General features: G+C 41.3%; 2 protein-coding genes and 1 long non-coding RNA gene across 6 annotated transcripts in view; 2 read left to right on the top strand and 1 right to left on the bottom strand.

Annotated features, from left to right (window-relative positions):
• The window catches only part of LOC146432082 (uncharacterized), a 51891-nt gene extending 49770 nt beyond the window's left edge, over window positions 1-2121 (top strand). Inside the window, exon 3 of the long non-coding RNA XR_014854477.1 lies at window positions 1621-2121. This is a non-coding gene — a long non-coding RNA (uncharacterized LOC146432082). The remainder of the gene's footprint in view (window positions 1-1620) is intronic.
• A 5434-nt stretch (window positions 2122-7555) lies between these two features.
• SDR42E1 (short chain dehydrogenase/reductase family 42E, member 1) lies at window positions 7556-11022 on the top strand. Of its 2 annotated transcripts, none has more exons than XM_085071466.1 (3): window positions 7556-7781; window positions 8070-8171; window positions 9417-11022. In XM_085071466.1, exons 2-3 carry the CDS (start codon window positions 8104-8106, stop codon window positions 10522-10524), a joined length of 1176 nt encoding a protein of 391 aa, XP_084927592.1. In that variant the 5' UTR covers window positions 7556-7781; window positions 8070-8103; the 3' UTR covers window positions 10525-11022. The 2 variants fall into 2 exon arrangements, with proteins under 2 accessions (XP_084927592.1, XP_084927591.1); XM_085071465.1 differs by having other exon boundaries at window positions 7631-7781; window positions 9422-11022.
• A 3891-nt stretch (window positions 11023-14913) lies between these two features.
• PLCG2 (phospholipase C gamma 2) overlaps window positions 14914-19682 on the bottom strand; it is a 55804-nt gene continuing 51035 nt past the window's right edge. For all 3 annotated transcript variants that reach the window (XM_085071469.1, XM_085071467.1, XM_085071470.1), the window contains exons 32-33: window positions 18237-18421; window positions 14914-17464 (exon numbers count right to left, since the gene is read on the bottom strand). In XM_085071469.1, coding sequence (XP_084927595.1) covers window positions 17422-17464; window positions 18237-18421 — 228 coding nt within the window. In that variant the 3' untranslated portion in view covers window positions 14914-17421. The remainder of the gene's footprint in view (window positions 17465-18236; window positions 18422-19682) is intronic.

The raw sequence follows: 19682 nt of genomic DNA on the forward strand, positions 1-19682 counted from the left end.
TTTGGCTGCATAACACATTCTTATTGACACTTCCAAACTCTGAGTCACTTTGGTTTCTCAATTACAATTGTGGAAGGCTTTTTCTTCATAAACAGATAAACCATGGTGGGAGGTGGGATGATTCTGCCTGATAAGCTAATAATGTGCATGCTGTTGAAGTGTGATTAACTGCCTGCTGGAGCTGATGCCTGTTCCTAGCAGAGATTACCTTTATTTATGGCAGCAGGGAAAGGAGCCAGGACCAGAACTGCACGAGAAACACAAATGGTGAAATCTGCTGGCTTTGCTGTTAACAATATGGCACCGAAGGGATTCTCACTGGCCACTCCAACTGCTTTCCCAGGCTTTCCCAGAGCAATTTTTAAAAGAGCAAAGGAGCTTGGGCAATGTAAAGTCAAAGACTTGGGGAAAGAACTGCACCAGAAAATGTTTTCTCTCGGAAAGTGTTAAAATGACGACTGCTAAATCAGGCCTTCTCTGGAATAACTTTTTTTTTTTTTTTTTGGTAACGTGAAGATTACGTATTCTACTTGAGAAACCTTCATTATACAAGAAAGCCAATTACTGGAACATGTTGTTCCTCTAAGTCATCTAGAAGAACATTTCAGCTTATACACTTTGTCCATAATGCGTTTGATGTTTGATTCTTCCATGTTCCTATGATGAATGAAGAATTAAGCTGATGTATGACTGGAATTAATCCAGTGTTTTCCACTGGCACAAATTCTGTTTCTATGGGCTGGATACTCTCTGAAAGACACTGAAGAAGCACTTCAAATGCAAAGCTCATTCAGCATGGCTTCACCGCAAGAATCAAAGAAAAAATCAGATATTTCAATTCCCTGGTTATTCAGATCTTGCTTCTTCTTCAAAAGTAGCAAAAATTCAAAATTAATTATGGCCAGATGCTGCACCCACGACTGCTGCTACAAGGAGTGAAAGTGCTCCTGTAAGTTAATCTTACAGAAGCAAGATTAACTTACAGTAAATCACTGTAAGTTATAGCAAACTCCCAGTTGAACAGAACACACTTGGAACACCTTCTTTGTGTTAACATTCTAGGATAAAATATGTCCAAATAAGGCTTTTGGACAGAAGAAAAATGCATGTCATAACTATCTCATCTTTGCAATTTCAGTAATTCTGCACCATTTTAGAGTTGTTGGATTTATTTTGTTTTCACCAAGTGCTTTGAACCCTCAAAATTTTTGGTTCTGAACAAACCCCTGTTAAAAGAAAACTCAGCCTTGTGTCAGAATGTCTTCTTTTGAAATAGCTCAGGATAGAGTCACATATCAGGCCATGATGAAATGCTTATGAATTCATGGATTCAGTCATTTGTTTCGTGGAACAGAATAAATCAGGATCAAAGATACATAAGAGTGTGGTGCTCTTGCAAATACCAAGATGCCATTAAGGAAGCCTTATGGAGGTTATCTCACTCAAGCACAGCTGAAGCAAGAGATTTTGCCTTTTCTTGAGTTTGTTTTCCTCTACTTCAAACTCTTACCTAATCTTTCCTCTGCAAAATTATGTAATTTTTGGAATGTTTTAAAGGCAATTACAGAACTAAATGGTAGTGAAATTTTTTAAGCCAGTGTCTGTTCTGGTTTTTTGCAGTTCTATGTGCCTGAAAATGGGAGACCACTGCCTGGACCTTGAACAGAGAACCAAGAATATGAAAGTACCAGGAGTGTGAAGATGGAAACCATTTCCTCAGCAAATACACTTCCTTTCCTGCTCAGCAAATACATTTTCCACTGAGAAACCCACAGAAATGCTGCAACAAACTCAGGCCCTGGTGTTCTTGCTGACATGTCTCATCCTCACCACCAGTGTCTGCAGGCTTCTTACACACACGCAGAAAATTAGCACAGTACAAAATACGGATTAATGAACCCATTTTGCCTTGAGTTTGTTCTACATATGATGTCTACAGCACATGATTAGCTGCCTGTGAAGCTGAAAGATCCCTCAGATCCTTCCAAAAGATCAAAGTCGTACCATCAACTGGGTGTTCAATTATTAGTGTCAACGATTCACAGCAGAACAACCTCATCTGGCTCCTGCTAGAGGGTAAGGTTTCTGTAAAGCTATGGGTAGCTGAATTAAATTATGAATTACTACACCAGGGAAGCCTTTCCTTGTTATTAGTGTGGTAAATAAGGGCATCTGGATGCACATCAATCACACTTGAAACTGCATCAGACAGTTACTGAAGTGTAAGTGTATAATTACTTTCTGCAATAGCTGCCTATTGAAATTTAGAAGACTTACTTTAAGAAACAGAATCAAAAACATTCAGCACAGCATTCCAAAACCTGTCCTCCCCTACTCTGAGAGCAAAAACATCTGTGAGAGTATTTTCAATAACGTGTTGCTAGTCTTCCCATAAGACATTTCTTAACTTACTAATTTTTAAAGTATATAATCCTCTCAGGTACAAAGGAGCTCAACCCTTGAGCCCTGGCAGTCCTGTGTGCCTCCTCTGCAACACTGAAATTATTAATGAAGTTACAGGATGAGCTAAAATTTGGCTTTTACTCCCAAGGTGCTGCAATTACACTGGATAGCACCACCTTGTACTGCTAAGGACTAATACCTGTGCAGCATATTATGCAAACAGATATCAACACCTCAGAACATCAGGTAACACATCAGGTCAAATTACCTCTTAAACAAACACTCGAGGCTTAAGGGAGCTTTAGATGAATATCACAGGAGCAAACACTGACTTCAAACGCCTGGACTGAAATGTTTAGGAGTGGCTGAGTCCCTGCAGACCCTGTTCAGCTCCATGGAGGTTATGAAGATTAATATATAGTCATTCTAAAAATTTGGTTATTGATGTGCCCTGCAGGGTATACAAAGAGACACCAAGACCACAAACAGCAATTTGTCATCAAAGGAAAAAGGGAGAACACAGGTTGTTCTCAGTCCTGTCCTCAACCATTCACTTATCCCAAAATATGCAAACTTTCTTCCCCTCCCTTTAGGATAAAAAACTGCTGCTTTTGAAAATAGGATAATCTACATTTTTGAAGCATTGCAGAATGGAAAAGGACTTCATTCCTGATGGCTCCACAGAATGCAGGCATCACTTCCTGCTACTGAATGGACACCTCAGAATCAAGCTTGCTCCTTAAGTATCTTCACAAAAAGAATTCAAAGCATTTTCAGTGTCTTTTATAGTAATGACTTTTTCATAACTAACCTGCTGAAGATGACCACAGTGCAACCCACCCAGAAAATCCAAGTTAGCCAAAGAATGACTACTGAGCCTCAGTTGTTCTGATCTGTGAAGGAAAGCTGACCTGTGCCAGCCAGTTTTTCACACCATAAAAGTGGTGTACATGGTGCACGTGTGTCGTGTGAAATACCATGCTGGTAATTAACCCTTGACATCAAACAGAACACTGACATTAATGATGTCAGTGCCACAGCTGGGCTGCACCAGCACTGTGGTACAACAGCTCCCTCTCCCAGGGCACAGCTATCAGCAGGATGTGGAACTGCAGAAGGAATCCTCCACACACTTCAGGCAGTTGGTCTGACTGGAAACTCCTTGGTATTTCCACCCTAACTGTTATTTTGGGGTGAAAGCAGCTGAAGTTTGAGCAGTTTGTAGCTTCTGGAAGCTGACTGCACCCTTCTCCACCCACAGCCCAGGCCAGAGCTGCTCCTGGGGAGGGGAAGGGATGGAAGGCTCTGTCCTGCACAGCCTTGAGCAAAGGAGGAGGGACAGAACCCTGTGAGCAGGGACAGCATCACATCCCCTCCCTCCATGGGACCTGGCTCTGCACAGGGATGAAAAGTAACTTGCAAGCTACAGGTTAACATTCACCCCCCAAATTCACATCCATGCTCAAGACGATCCCAAAACTATAATAAAATTGAGATTTATTTTTGACAGTATAGAAAGAATTACATAACAAAGGCCTAATATCTTCAGTGAAACATTATCTTCCTTCCCCTGAGGACCTCAAAATACTCTGCAAACAATCTGACCCTTTGCAAGGCTCTTGAGTAGAGGCTACTTTCCATTTTGTGAATTCCTACTTTGACAATAAATCCACCACCCACTGCACCTCCTTCTAGGCAGGACTAGAAATGTTTATAAAGTAATCTTTAGCACTATTTTAACAAATTGGTTTTATATGTTTTAATAAGGCCATGAACATGGTTTGAGCTGACCTAGTTTTAAATCTTGTTCTCTCATCTCATTGTGCAATGAAAAAAAAAAAAAAAGGCACAATTAAGTAATACCTAAAAGAAATCAATCAAACAATACCAAAACAGTAAGCTATGGTTTATATCCCCAGATGAAATATTGCCCTGCTTCCTGAAATAGTACTGCTGGCACACTCTGTATTTTGATGACAAAAATAACTTTACTAGCTAAGTATTTTAAGTTGCAAAGGGAACCAGATGAACTAACATACTATGAAAGAATAATTAATTATTTCATTGCTTATTCCTTCCAACTTGCACTGTTTACAGCAGCTGCTTATTTAGCTGATTTAAGGATTCCTTTGCAGCCCATTTGAGGTTCATTGCAGATGATTCCCACTTACACTGCAAATCCTTCTATCCTGACACATCTTGCCCTAATGTTCAATTCAAGGCATCAATGCAATCTCTTCAAGGGACTGTAGCAAAGTCTCATTCTCTGCATGCTGAGATACATGCAAGACATGCTCCAAGAAGCCTGGCTCCTTGAAGGGAAGAGTAGGGTTTACAAGCTTCTTTAAAGGAAGACAAATATTGTATTATATGTAAAGTAAGACTGGAAGCCCATTTATTTGGTGGCAAAACAGAACTTATGATACATTCAGAAGGTCCATAAAACCTTAGGAAAAGCAGAGTCTCATAGGAAATGAAAAAACTGTAATAAATGGGTTGTGCAAAACAGATCTGAGAGTGTCAAGTCTACATCAGATCTGTCAGTGTAAAATGAGGGCAATATTTACCCACAGCTTTCATAGATGTCACCATTTTGAAGTAATGAATGTTCCTCACTATGCCTTGGAGTCAAAAAGGACAGTTCACTATAATGAGAAATCAAAGTGATAGTGGTTTAAGAGCAACATCTTTACAGTACCTAAACTACAGCCTTATTATAGTCATAATATTCATAATTATGAGATAAGCTGACACCATTCACTCACTGTAGATGACACAGCAGATAGAGAGCAAGATACAGCAGAAAGTACAGAGAGAGGTCTCAATCCTGCAAATTGCCCTGCACAGGCACATCACAAAGTCCAGAGGACAAAGGTCATCCTGAGGCTGACAGCTGCCTGTTCAAACAGAGGGATTTACTCACAACATGGACTGTGAGGTCTCTGTTCAAACAGCACAAAGCTCTGTGGGCTATGAGGAGAAAGTTGCTGAACATGGAGTTTCTATCCTTGGAGATATTCAATGCCAACTCAAACCAGTGGAAACCCTCTGCCTGAGCCCGCTGTGTGCAGGGGTTCAGCAGGGCAATATCCTTCCAACCTCAGCTATTCTGTGATCCTGCAATATTGCATTCAAACACAACTTTTGTGATCAAAACATAGACATCAAGTGCAATCATCTCAGCGAGACTCCTCAGAGGTATAAAACCACTTTGTGTTTGCAGATCTCAGGGAAAGTTCAGGATTCTTTTGGACTTTGCAAGTGATTAAACACTTGGGAAAATATTCGCAAAACCTTCATTAAGATTATGCATAAATCCAGAAGGCATCTGCAGCCACATAGAATCCTTATATTCAGTATTCAGGAATATATAAATTATTTTTCTGCTTGTGTGCTAGAATTCTCAAACCTCTCTGAGCTCACCATTGATTATATGTCTGGATGGTATCTTAAGGGATGCATCAAGGCTGTTTCAAACCCACTCTCCTGCTGTACAGACAGGAGGCAGGGAAATCAGCTGTGACTGAAGGATGCCCTCCAAGCCAGGCACTCCACACATCTCCACAGGTGCATAATCAGGTACAGCATCAGCTCCGTCTTGAAATTGCTGCTGAAGAGTCCCAGAGGTTCACTACCAAGAAATCATTGCTAAATTTAAAAAAAAAAAAAATCTTTAGTACTTACAGAATTCTTAGAATCTGTTTCGTTCTAATTCTTGCAAGCCATCGATCAAACATACAACACAGCCTACTGCGTCTACTTCTGTCAAGGTTTTCCAAAACAGAAACTTGAGGGGTTTTAAGTAGTTTTGACACCGAATCCACTCTCTGACAATCCCCAGGTGACTCAGCTCTGCAAATGAAAAATGGAATACACCACAAGCCAGACTTTGATCGTGTAATTCTTCACTGTTCTCCTATTACAGCTCTCTCTCGCAGGCAGCTGGGATTGCTGATGCTTTACTCAGGAGCAGTTCTGCTGCAGCCAGGCAGTGCTGTGCAGTGTCCTCCCACTGCCAAAAACATCTCAGCCTCTGCACGGGGCACAGCAGACTCCTGTGAGTGTGTGCCATGGGTCAGGCTCACGACAAATGCAGCAGGATGTGGGACAGCCACTTTCATCCCCAGAAATACTATGAGGGCACAGCTCTCCCAAACATGGTGGGACATTGGAAGGCAGCTGTGGTACCTTCAGAGCACCATGGAATCACAGAATCGTTAGGGCTGGAAAAGACCTCCAGGAACATTGAGTTCAACCTTTGACTGAACACCACTTTGTCAACCAAGCCACAGCACTGCCATGTCCATGTTTCTTGAACACCTCCAGGGCTGGTGACTCCAGCACTTCCCTGGGCAGCCCATTCCAATCCTTGATTACGCTTCCTGTGAAGAAAAGTTCAGCAGAAAGTCCAGAAACTCCTCTGTCCACCCAAATTGCCCAGGGCTCAAAGGTTCCTCAGCCTCTCTTGAGTGTCCCAGACCCTGCAGAGCCTTACATCCCTGAGATGGTGCTTGCAGGCACTCCGAGGGGATCACAGAATCATAGAACAGTTTGGTTTGGAAAGGAACTTGAATATCATGTAGTTGCAACCTCCTGCCATGGGCAGGGAGAGTTTCCACTAGACCAGGGTGCTCCAAGCCCTGTCCAACCTGGCCTCGTGATGGATAAGCAACTTCACTCGGCAGCCTGTGCTAGGGCCTGACCACCCCCACAGGGAGGAAGAAATTCTAAATTTCTCAGAGCTAACCCTGCTCTGAGTCTGAAGCCATTCCCCTTGTTCTGTCACTACATGTCTTGTAAACAGTCTTGCTCCATCCTTCTTGTAAGTTCCCCTCAGGTACTGGAAGGCCACAATTAGGTCACCCTGAAGAGTTCTCTTTTACAGGCTGAACAATCCCAATTCTCTCAGCCGGAATAGCTCTGCAGGTGGGATCTCACCTGAGGGGGCAGAGGGGCAGAATCGCCCCGTCTCCTGCTGCCCAGGTAGGGGGATCAGCCCGGGGCAGATCCAGCTCTCACCCAGCAGCACCCCGAGCCCTTCTCCCAAGGCTGCCCCATCTGCTCATCCCCATCTGCTCATCCCCATCTGCTCATCCCCATCTGCTCATCCCCATCTGCTCATCCCCAGCCCGGATCCACCCGGGTTGTCCCGACCCAGGGTTGCGGCACAAACATCGCGACAGGAAAGCGCCCGTTTCAGAGGGAAGGAGACCAGCAGCTTCCCGGCACACAAGCACACACAAGCTCGGCTGGCAGGGTGGCCAACCCGAGTGTCCCCGGCGCCATCTCGGCTCGGCCAGCCCCGCCCGGCTCCATGCGGGGATCCGGCACCGCCCCGGGAAGCGCGGCAGGAGCGGCAGGGACCGGGCGGACCGCAGGTACGGCACAGAGGGGACACGACAAGGGGGATACGGCAAGCGGGGACACGGCACAGGGGGGACACGGCTCCTCGCAGGGCTCCTGCTCCGGGAACAGCCTCCCTCTGCAGCAATCCCGGCGCTGCATCTCCTCCTGCCCGCCCGGCAGCTGCGGAAGCGAAGGGCTGCACTGAGGGTGAATGAGATCGGTGAATAGCTGCGGCAGTGTGCACATAGTGACACCCGATAGTGACACCCGACAGTGACACGCGGTTGGTTCAATATGTGTGCTTGCCATGTGTTTTGTAGGTCAGCTCCAGCACGCAGTGCCCAAGGAAGGAGGATGGAAGCAGGAAACGCTGCCAAGGAAAGAGTGCTCATTACCGGAGGAGGAGGTTATTTTGGCTTCCGGTTAGTGCATTAGCTAGTTGATTACATACAGGAATAAATGTAAGAGATTGCTGCTGGGCAGGCAGCAAAATCCATCTGTGCAAGGGAAGCCTGTGGGCCTGAGACACTGATCCAGTCCATCCCATCCTCTGGTTCATCCGGGGTCTCATTTTTAAACAAGCTCTGTTTCCAGAGGCTGTAAGTAACGCTGCTGTCCTGTTTCCAAATGTCACGCATCAGCTGCCTCGCTGACATTTGTTTACCTGTGTGCTCACCTCTGCAGGGGGGTTAGAGCACCATCATCAGCCTGCTCTGAAGGACAAGCTACACTTGCACACACAGTTTTCTTTTGACCTGCAGTTACACATGTGTTTAGCTCTACAGATTAAGAACTCCAGCTGAACTCTCAAAAATATATTATTTTCATGAACTGTGATGGTTTAGGATTAGAGTTGTTAATAAGGTGCATATCTCAGTGAAATCCATTTTCCCTTACTGTAGCTGGCTCTGCAGGCCATGTAAAGAAAAATCCTATTTTGAGCCCTAGACTATGACTGCTTAGAGAAGGGAGAGAGATCACAGTCAGGATCAGAAAATAAAGCAAATGTCAAGTCAGAGGAAGGAAAAAAAAGCCCCAGAAGATGACTCTGACTTCTGCTTGGCTTTTCTCTCCACTCTCATCCCCTTAAAGCACAATACATATCCAGCAGTTATAGGAAAGGGGGAAAGAAACACCAGTTATACTCTGTGCCAATACCTGTGACTTGGAGTAAAATGTAGACACATGGCAAAATGTTCATAGCAGCTTAGAAGCATCTCTCCCATTCTTCTCCATAAATTTTAAACACAACAGCAAAGACCAGCCTGTTGTTCTGACAGAATTTGGATGGAAATTCTGTCAAAAGCAGTAAGATAAAACAAGTAAGGTTATTAAAAAAAAAAAATTGGCAATAGTTTCACATCTCAAAGGTTTGCTGTTGCTGATCTGAAAGGGACAAAATTTCAGTTATTTCTCTTCAGAGTTTTCATTTACAGTAGTTGTGCCTCTTTTTTCTCTTTTTTCTTTTTTTTCTTGAAGTATTGATGGATTGTAAGAAATTAGTTCAGTACCTGAATCTCCCCATAGTAGATGGCTGAGTATTTAAAAGACTCCCATCACTAAAATAATCAGCATGAAAACAGTTAATAGCCTTCTCTCCCTTCCAGGTGAAACGTTTCATGCACCACAGTGCTGTATCCTAACATACGGTTTCCATCATGTTTTAGTTTAGGTTGTGCCATATATCAAAAGGGAGTTGATGTGATTCTCTTTGATGTCGTGAAGCCACTTCAAACTGTGCCAGAGGGAATAAAGTTCATGCAGGGGAATATCTGTTGCCTGTCTGAAGTGGAAGAAGCTCTCAGAGATGTAATCTGCGTATTCCATATCGCTTCCTATGGAATGTCTGGCAGGGAGCAGCTGAACCGAAAACTTACAGAAGATGTTAACGTGAAAGGAACAGAAAATGTCATCCAGGCCTGCAAGAGCAGGGGAGTGTCGAGTCTGGTTTATACAAGTACCTACAACGTGATATTTGGGGGCCAGATTATAGAAAATGGGGACGAGTCTCTGCCTTACCTCCCTCTGCACCTTCACCCTGATCACTACTCCCGAACAAAATCTTTGGCTGAAATGAAGGTGCTGGAGGCAAACGGTGCTGAGCTGGCAAATGGGAAAGGTGTCCTGAGGACCTGTGCTCTCCGCCCAGCAGGGATCTACGGGCCTGGGGAGCAGAGACACCTGCCAAGGATAGTCAGCTACATTGAAAGGGGACTGTTTCAATTTGTGTATGGAGACCCTCTGAGTCTGGTGGAGTTTGTACACGTGGACAACCTGGTCCAGGCTCATGTCCTTGCCTGCGAGGCACTCAGAGCCAGCAAGCAGCACATTGCTGCAGGCCAGGCTTATTTCATTTCCGATGGCAGGCCTGTAAATAACTTTGAGTTTTTCCGGCCGCTGGTGGAAGGTTTGGGTTACAAGTTCCCAACCCGGCGCCTTCCCCTCTCCCTTGTCTATTTCTTTGCATTCCTTACTGAAATAGTCCATTTTGTCGTAGGGCGCGTTTATAACTTCCAGCCCCTCCTCACTCGCACAGAGGTTTACAAAACTGGTGTCACACATTATTTCAGCATGGAGAAGGCCAGGAAGGAGCTGGGCTATGAGCCCCAGCAGTACAGCCTGGATGAAGTGGTGGAGTGGTTTAGATCCCAGGGATGTGGACCAAAGCCAAGAAATTATACCATGATGCATCTGCTCAGGGATGGAGGATTGCTTTTGGTGCTGATTGCTGTGGTGGTCTCATGGTGTCCATCTGCAGCTGCATTTTCACTCTGAAAGATGAAATGCTGAGGACAGAATTTAGTTACGTTCTCTGCTTACTCTTGGTTTTGACAGACAGATAATAAAAGAGTTTTAAAAACTACATATTTATGTGATTCAGGTAAATAACAGTTTTATCCCCAAGGATAAGCTGCTGAGTAAAAAGGTGTAATTTTTACGTATGGTGTCTCTTCAAACTAAAATTGATCAGATCCCTAACAAGATGAAGCTCAGTATTACTGCAAACAGCATTTTATTCTCAGGTACAGCAGCACAATACAGTGAATGGAACAAATGTCCTTAGGCTGACTCTTCCTCCCTGATGGGATTATACTCTTGATCCCTGCCCTTTATTCCTGAAGAGTTTGTGCTACATGATCCAGAGGAGAATAAACTTATTCTGTGATCACATTCCAAACCCCAGTTCTGCTTTCCAGCTTGGATGTATATATGCCTAACCAAAATTAACTGATAAACTGCTAGACAATAAACAAATGGGGTTTTTTACATGAATACATTCTGGTATGCTTTCCTGAGTTAACTCTGTGATATCTAATGACATTTCTGGAAAATGCACCGTGGTTAATCTAAATTACAGCAAAGCGCTTGAAGCACCACAGATTTGTAGATTTTCCCAACAGTAAAATATGCCTGTTTAAAATGAATGAGCCAGCTGAAGTGCATTCATAAATAAAACCTATGATTTTTGCTAGCATTACTGAATGGTTAAACAAATAATTCATCAAAGACATTTGGCAAGTGATTGCATTCACGTTCCACTATTTATAAAACATTTTTAGCCTTTAATAATATTTAACACCTGACACCATCTGAATAGAATTTCAGCTTTGTTATAGGAAGATTAACACTTTCTACAAGAAAACTCATAGTTTGTGTAATTTTAAGAATACAAGATAAGACGTTCTTAAGTACAGGTTACTGCTGTCCCAAGCAACTCTCTCTGTCAATTTAAAACAGAAACTGAGTAACTTCACCTCAAATGTTAAAAACAAAGTTGTTTTCCCTTAACTCATCAGGATTACAGTTTCTGTACCCCTTGATAAAAGCAGAATCCTTCAAGAATTTCAAACTTCTCCTTAAACTTTAGTCTTTCCGTTTTAATAGCTGAAGCTACACTGATCTTAAATTAATTGTAACATCCAGTTATTAGAATTCTGTTAAACTGTGCTGCAATTGAAATGGGGAAGTGAAGAGGAAGAGGCAGACAGCAGTTCCACTGCACTGTTAGAGGATTCTCAGAAAACAAGAGGGCTTAAGTAGAGGAACCAAGCTAGAACTACACTGCGCCCCTTGCTTAGATTTTTGTAGCTCATGGTGACTGAAGACTTACGACTTTTGAAGCATTATGACTTTTGAGTTCTCTTCCTGAAAAGTTTGCCTTAAAAAAAAACCCCAACCCACACTATTAATAACTTTTTGTATTTTTATGCTTGAAATCTGACTTTTCTCCTTCGTTTTCCTATCAGTAAGTACACCATGAAAGAAACTAAATTTACTACTTAGCTTGAGGGTTAGCTCAAGAGAGAACTCACTTTTTTTGTCCTCTCTAATAGCAAATAAGCTGTTTGTGTAGCAGGAGTGTTGCTCTCTGTTATAAAGAGCTTATCTGCCTCCAACTGAGTGCTGATGGCACAAGGGCCACTCTCCAGGAGCCATGAATATACACCATCATCTGCAGAAAGAAGAAACCTTCCCTTTAATAAAACAGAAAAAAGACAGTCATGACCTCACGAAAGCACCGGGCTGATGCTCCTTTTCCAACAGCTCTGTTTTTTCAAGTAGAAACCACTTTGTTCTTTTCCCCTTTAAGTTCTCTGGCTTTGACACAATGTTATCAGAAGTAGATTAAAAAAATTTTAATGCCAGCAGAAGACAGAACCAATATGTAGAAGAAATTGCACAAGCCTGTTGCACAGAAACAGCGTCAGTATTTCATGCCAAATCTTGTAAAAAAATTGTTTTTAAGATAGGGAACTGAACTCCTGTGCCCCAGAGGAATTTCTTCCGCTATTTGTAATCTTTTAGCAAAACTCAGCTACTGCTATTTATAATTATCTCAACAGTGGGGTTAGTGAAAAAAATCCATGGAAGGGTCCTTAAGCCATGAATCCTAAATCCAGTCAATACCCACTGAGGTTCTGGCCCTGGGCAGCTTTTGAGTCCAGCAGCAGTGGCAGCTCTGAGAAGATGAAAATAGCCCAACAAAACCCCAAATACCAGAACTCCTGCAGAGGCTGAGCTCAACACATGAACCTTTTCATGTGCCTGGAGTCAAGGACAGAACTCACTGATAACAGAGCAGGAGGGACTATGCTGTCCTAGAGGCCCATGACTGCTCCAGCACATGGGACTGAATGTGCTGAGCACCCCAGAGCCATCACCAGTGCACTGTGGATTCATTAATTCCCTCGCAATTAGCTCCATCTATTAAACAAAATAAGTTCTGACCACAGTAGAGGTGAAGGATACACTTATTCTTTCCAAAAGGAAATCTGTTGCTTAAAGAAAAACTCTAAAATTGTTTGAAAATTACATCCCTGTGAGGAAAGTCACAGCTGCTGTATTTGAAGTATTTTGCAGTGAGAATTCTCTCTCTTCCTTCTTGTTTTTTCGTTATTACTCCTCCTGCATTAATAGCTGGGTAAATTAGGGGAATTAATTCAAGTGTTGTATCTCTCTTCAAATTTTATTACCTGTTTTCCTGATACTAAATTACCAGAAATTCACCTAAAAACTGAAAATGCAGAATGAAAACATAGCTCAGATTCAATTTTTCCTAGTCCTAACTATAAAGAATGATGCTGATGTTTAAAGTGAATAGTTTAAGAATACTTGATCAGTTGTTGAACCTCACCAACACAGCATGTCAAGGTACAAATTCACCAGATACACATGAACAACTTACACTTCTAATGTGTATTTAAATATATTCATTTTAGATGCTTAATCAAACCAATTTTTACAGGGCCTTCTCCTAAGGGACCCAACCAAAAAGTCCTTTTTTTCTATTTATTACTGATTTCCACATACTTTCCAAAATATAGTGGCATATTTAATAATTCATTATCTGATATTCAGAGAAAAGTGTCCTGAACACTGATAATTTACACATATTGTGAAAGATATGAGGATTAAACTGCAATTCAGGAGTACACAAGTGTTGGGGGAACTACTGCTTTATTTTAGTCAAGCTCACTATTCCCTGTTTTGCTGGGGTAAGAATGTTGACTAGCAATGAATTAAACAGTTTTTAATCTAATTTAAATTATTTTAAAAGTAATAGCTGGACATGTTTATAAATACTGTTACAGGTCAGAAGATAAATTTGTCTCTGAACTGATTCTGAAGGTTAATTTTCATTATATATAACTTCTATGTCTCATCATATAAATGAAATTTCAGTCTGGAACAAAGCCAGCTAGTTGGACTACAGTTAAAAATGCTGACACATGACTACAGCAGAATTCAACCACTGCACTTCAGCTCCCACACCACATTCAGATTTTTCCAGATTGTTTGGAGAATTCAAAGATAATTTCTGGTACACAGTTCACATCATTTCACCATCTCCGAGGTTAAAGAACTGCAAAACTAACAAAATGTTTTCAGCAGAGAAATATATAGGGATGTTGGGGTGGAAAAAAGGGAGATTACAGGCAACAAAACACCTATATGTAGCATTTTTTTTGGACTGGAGAACTCGTGCATACCAATACTCACAAATGCAAAGGTGATAAAGACCCTTTGGTTTATCTAATGACCTTCTAGAAGAATTAGGCTGCAGACACTTCATACTGATTCATGTTCAATAAGCATGTAATTTTGATCAAAAGATGAAAAAAAATTTGTTCCTAAGACTCACAACAATTTTAAAAATCACCACATAAAGACAGAATGCATTGACCCAGCAGTTCTCCCCATGCAACCTCACAGGCAGAATTACGATAATTCTTTTTGTTAAACATCAAGATTACTGTTCTTCCAAATTACCACAAATTTAATCTTTGCCTTGCTGTGAGTTTGACTTTATTGTTCAAGCCCATACAAACCTGATTCTCACCAGGGCTGGAGTTTGTAGCTGCCTCTCACTGAGAAAGGTCGGTTTGGAGTCACAAGTTATACTCAATCTTTGACCTTTTCCTTCTGCCTTGTGTGTTTGGAGCCAGAGGAAGTGCAATGATAAGCATGTCTACTGAAACAATCATTAAGTCAGTTCATCTTAAAAACACAGAAATGCCCTTCTTGCAACCTCTAGCAGAGCACACCATCACACACCAGCAGACCACTCTTCAACAAAAACTCGCTGGTTCAAAGGACTGGCAAAAGTGAAATTCAACAAGAAGTGCCTTAATAAAGAAACATCTGGCATCATTCACATCAATGTGAGATATCAAAAATTATTTATTAAAATAAGTTATTTCAGTGATTTAAAACAGTTTCTATTATATAACAATTTAACAATTGTTAACTTCAAAAATGTATAAATGTTTTCCCTCCCAGATTAAAAAATTAGCACACACATTAAAACCTACTTTCATACTTCAACAGTCACAACTGTGAAGAAGTTGCTACAGAGTCTGCTCCGAGGAAGGACTGACAGGTGAGGTCTTGAAGATAAAACACAGAATGCAAGAACCAGGAGAAGAGTTAGAACATAGCCTTGTTCACCACTTGCAAGTCAGCAGAAGAGTCACTGCAGTATTTTCGTTCTGCACACAGTGTAACATCACAGTCTGGGCAAAAGTCTTACTGTAACACAAAATGCATTTTTCAAAAATACCAAAGGAGTGCCTCTTGTGACATCATGCATGTGTGAAGAATGTGCACAGGACTTTTCAAAGGACTACAAAACGTGCTAATTGTTAAACATCTGCACAAGAGCAGCACGAGGGACTCACTCCTGTGTCCATCACCCAGTGGCTGTCCTGTGTCAGGAATACACACACCAACGAAGGAAGCCAGGACAAGTGGACAGTTTGGTTGGGTTTGCTTTGGAACTGAGCTTAAAAAAAATTCCAACAAACAGAACAATCCAGACCTGGACACTGAAGACAAAACCAGCTCTATACAGCAGTCTAGGTTACAGCTCCACCTCCCAAATCCACAGTTGATGTGATTTTTCTTTTTTTCTTTGTTTGAGCAGGATTTGCACCTATGCAATCCTTCAACAGGTCAGCCACAGCTGGGTACTGAAGAGACTTCAGGCAGGAGGATGAAAAGCAGAGAATTGCCTTTAACTTTTCTCTGGTTTTCAGTTGGGTGATTAGTAATTAATTTCTTTATAATAAAAAATTTACAGAAGCCACCCCATTGTGGGATACACTATTATAACACTTTCATCTCTGAGACAAGACTGTCATTACAGAATAGCTAAAACCTCAAGGGGTTCCTCAAACCATCATCTGTGAATGCACAATGGCATCAATTAAGTGCCTCTTGAAACAACAGAAATCACAGCGTGGGGAGCAAGAGAAACTGAAAATTGCTGAGGCAGCTGCATCAGGCCATGAATCCCAAATCCATGCAAGTCCTCTGTGATCAGAAGTACAGCACTATTGAAGCAGCATTTTGTGCCTCAGGCAGTCACTTAGAAAACTAAACTCCTCTGCACACATTTGAAAGTTAAAGTTGGGAATATAGATAGCAAAACTCCACCCAGGTAGAGGTAAGACAACCAGGAATTTGATGATGATAACGACACAGCTCTAGCACAAGGGATCAACACATACACAAATTATGACAACTGCTGTTAAATATCCCATCAAAGGACTTTAGTTCTGCTCTGGCAAGAAAACACTCTTGCTAATCTAAGAAGTATTCTCATCTGCAGCTCCATGTTCTTGATTTGATGAAAGGCACCTGAAGGATGTACCTCTATATTTGTGCACACTGTCATTCTTGGATTAGTTACATTTTGGGAAAATGGTCTGCATTTACTGAACACTACCATTTGACTATCGTCTAAGTGGGATTGCAAGATTAAAAATTGACAGTTCATTTAAAAATTCATCTCTAAGCACATTAGCAGCTGAAAGGATTTGCAGAAATGATACTGTACAAAAGTAAGTGCTTCTCAGAATTTTAAATACCTTCCCTTTCTGCAAACAAACAGATATCTACTACTGCATATCTTAAAACTTTTCCTTCCAGTGCCTTGAAGCTGTGAACAGAAGTTCACAGGGGCTATGAATAGAGGTTCACACATTGCTCCTTTCTTAAACCTTTAAAGGGAGTTCAACCGGAAAAACACAACTACAGTTACAGAGGGTATTTGCTTTCAACAAAATTAACATATTATCTTGTTCTTGAAAATGTAACAGAAAACTTTTAATAACATACAATACCATCAGCTGCCTAAAATATTTTATACACTATCAGCAGCACAATCTGCTGTCTCCAGGACTGTAACATACATGACATGACAATGCTGGTGTAGAAGTGCCTTTACAGCACTTAATAAATTAAAAACTCACTACTAGTTAATCTTGAGGAGCCAGGTTGTTAAAGCGGTGTGATTCCATGCATGCAAATTGTTGTGACTGTCTTATCTACAGCCTGTGTACACACATACAGGAGATGATTTATACTTGTACTTCAGGTATTAATAATGAGAAGTGAGGTCTATCCAACTACACACCCTCAAGTTTTCAAAATCTTGAGTACACAAAAGCTCTGGCCTGCACAGACAGTATGCTTTGTACAGAATATAAATTATGTGGAATTAAAACAGTTTGACTTTTAAGAAGAAATTACAAAGGAAATCTTTATTTCCTCTTCTTCCTCTTCTTCCAGTCATTCCATCTGATGAGACCATCACTGAGTAGGATGATCAGGATAAATTCATCTCTTCCTGAATTGCACCATAAACCACACATCACAGAATGATGGGCTCTAAGAGTAGAATTTGCTGTTACTGACTTTCTTCTCCTTTAATCTTAAGGGAAAAAGAAAAGGAAACAGTCAAGCCTAATAGGAATTTCTCACAGGAAAAGAGTCTACCAAGTTCAATGTACATGGATACTAACAGCAAGTAATGTATCAGCAATGAGCACTGCAATTTTTTCCCCCTCAATAAATAGGAGTAAACCAGTGATTCATGCAGCTGTTCAGCACACACAAAAAAGGGTAAGAATATTTAAAGTCTTGAGATCTACTCAAAACTTCCTCTTGGTACATGAAGCCTCTCTCTGTCTCCCTCACACCCACCCAAAGGTGGCAGCAAAGGAGAAGGAACCTTCCCTAAGCTCTGGATAATGCACTGACACTGAACTGACAATGCTGTGCTGTTAGAACTCAATACTGGCTTTATCTTTTGTGGTTTGTGTATCTGTTGCCACATATCTCATTCGTGCATGACATTTCCAGGGACATAACTTTGATAGTGTAGCAAGAGTGAAGGGTTTATTTATTTGTCTGTATATACTTCCAGGCTTTCCTCCCGGAAAGCAGCAGAGAGGGATATAAAACCTTACAGGATTACATGTGTCACTGTGATCACTGCCAGAGATGTCACTGTGCACACATTCCACAGCTTCTGCTGGCCTCTAGTGGCTTGAGGCCCAGCCTGGCTTCCCTGCAGCCCTTCCTCACTTCAAAAGAGCACTCACCACAACTCTAGATGCTCCTTATGATATATCTGAGATTGCCTTGCCATAAATCCTGTCTAGACAGAGCTGCCTTGGAAGGGAAAATGATCACCAACCCACCTGCGGTTGCAAGTCTCTTGATATATCTGTAGTTTGTGCTCATTCACACTGAATTCTTTCAGGATAGCATCCCTGTTAGGATTCCTTAGGTTCATGTGGGTGTCATAGAGGAACAGTTGGTTATTGAGCTCCTCCTGGCGCTTCCGAAGTTGCCGACATGAGGAGTAAAGCTCTTCTTCACTTTCCTTCAAAGGGAATATTGGAGATCAAGGTAAAGCACATTTCCAAAGTGACACAGAATCAACAGTTTGGGGGAGTATTTTGTTTTCCTAACCACATTTTAGTAACTTTTATAATTTTATAAAATTAGTTTTATGTTTCTGGAATGTGTATGGAAACAAACAAACTTAGAAAGCACTAAAAAACTCCCTCAGCCCCACAGTATGACCAGCCATACCTTTTAACAGGGGCATCAGGGACATTCTAGCACAGGTCACAAAATGTGTGTCTCTAAACAATTCTATTAGAATATTTTTCCCTAATAAAGCATGTCAGTCTGTTGAGGAAAGAACAGAATATAGTGTATCATGATGGCTTATCAGATTATAACAATATTTAAAATACTTTAAAATGTTTAATTTTTGGCTATTCCATCATATTTGTGTATGACAAACTGACAGTTGTGGGGATTTTCTACTGAAATCTAGATTAAAGGTCAAAATACTGAATGGCAAATAGGACCCCTAACAGCAGCAAGTACTCAGATGGTCAAGGAAGAAGGACAGATCCTGTATTTCTGTGTAACTATGGCAATTCAGTACTTGCAGAGGAACTGAGTCGATCTGAGTTTCTGTTGTGGCCTGCAGTAGAAGGTGTCAAAATATTCCACAACCATAAAACAATCATTATGATTCCCTTTAGGACTTCAAATTATTTTAATACATCAAAACTTTGGATGAAAAGCTGCCTCTTTATAGAGTTACTAGTGGGGAATAGAAATGGCAGGACTGAAGTCTTAATTTTCACATCAGCAGCAAAACAAGATACTCTTACAAGAAATGACATGCAATCAATAAATGTAATAAATCCAAACATTTTCAAAGGCAGCATACTAATAAGAATGCTTCTTTCTGCATTCAGTCCAGATCTAGAAAAACTGATAGCTTAGCAACATACCCAAGGGGTTTCAATTACAGCAACAAGATCCTTTCCTAAACCTTCTTTTTCCTCCAGAAACACATTCCTACCCAGGCATGGGTTGGAGCAACTGAAACAGCCTCAATGGTATGCTGCTGATTAAGATTTAAAGAATAATTTATTTAACTTTTGTTTGTAGAGAGGCATGAAACTTTTTATTCCCAAATCACAAAGGAAACGCAGATTGCTAATTACCAATTTGCTGGTGTAATCATCAAGATGCATATGTACTACTGTAAGTTCTTGTAAGTGAATGTAACCACAAAGGTACACCTTAAAATTACATTTAAGAATGTTCACTTCAATCCT

Source organism: Lichenostomus cassidix, chromosome 11, assembly GCF_008360975.1.
Source record: "Lichenostomus cassidix isolate B80296 chromosome 11, HeHo_3.0, whole genome shotgun sequence".
Taxonomy (NCBI): Eukaryota; Metazoa; Chordata; class Aves; order Passeriformes; family Meliphagidae; genus Lichenostomus; species Lichenostomus cassidix.

Coding starts and splice junctions, on each gene's coding strand:
- SDR42E1 (XM_085071465.1), top strand. CDS start 7,718: ATGCGGGGATCCGGCACCGCCCCGGGAAGCGCGGCAGGAGCGGCAGGG. Junction 7,782..8,069: donor AGGGACCGGGCGGACCGCAG/GTACGGCACAGA, acceptor TGTGTTTTGTAG/GTCAGCTCCAGCACGCAGTG. Junction 8,172..9,421: donor GGAGGTTATTTTGGCTTCCG/GTTAGTGCATTA, acceptor GTTTTAGTTTAG/GTTGTGCCATATATCAAAAG.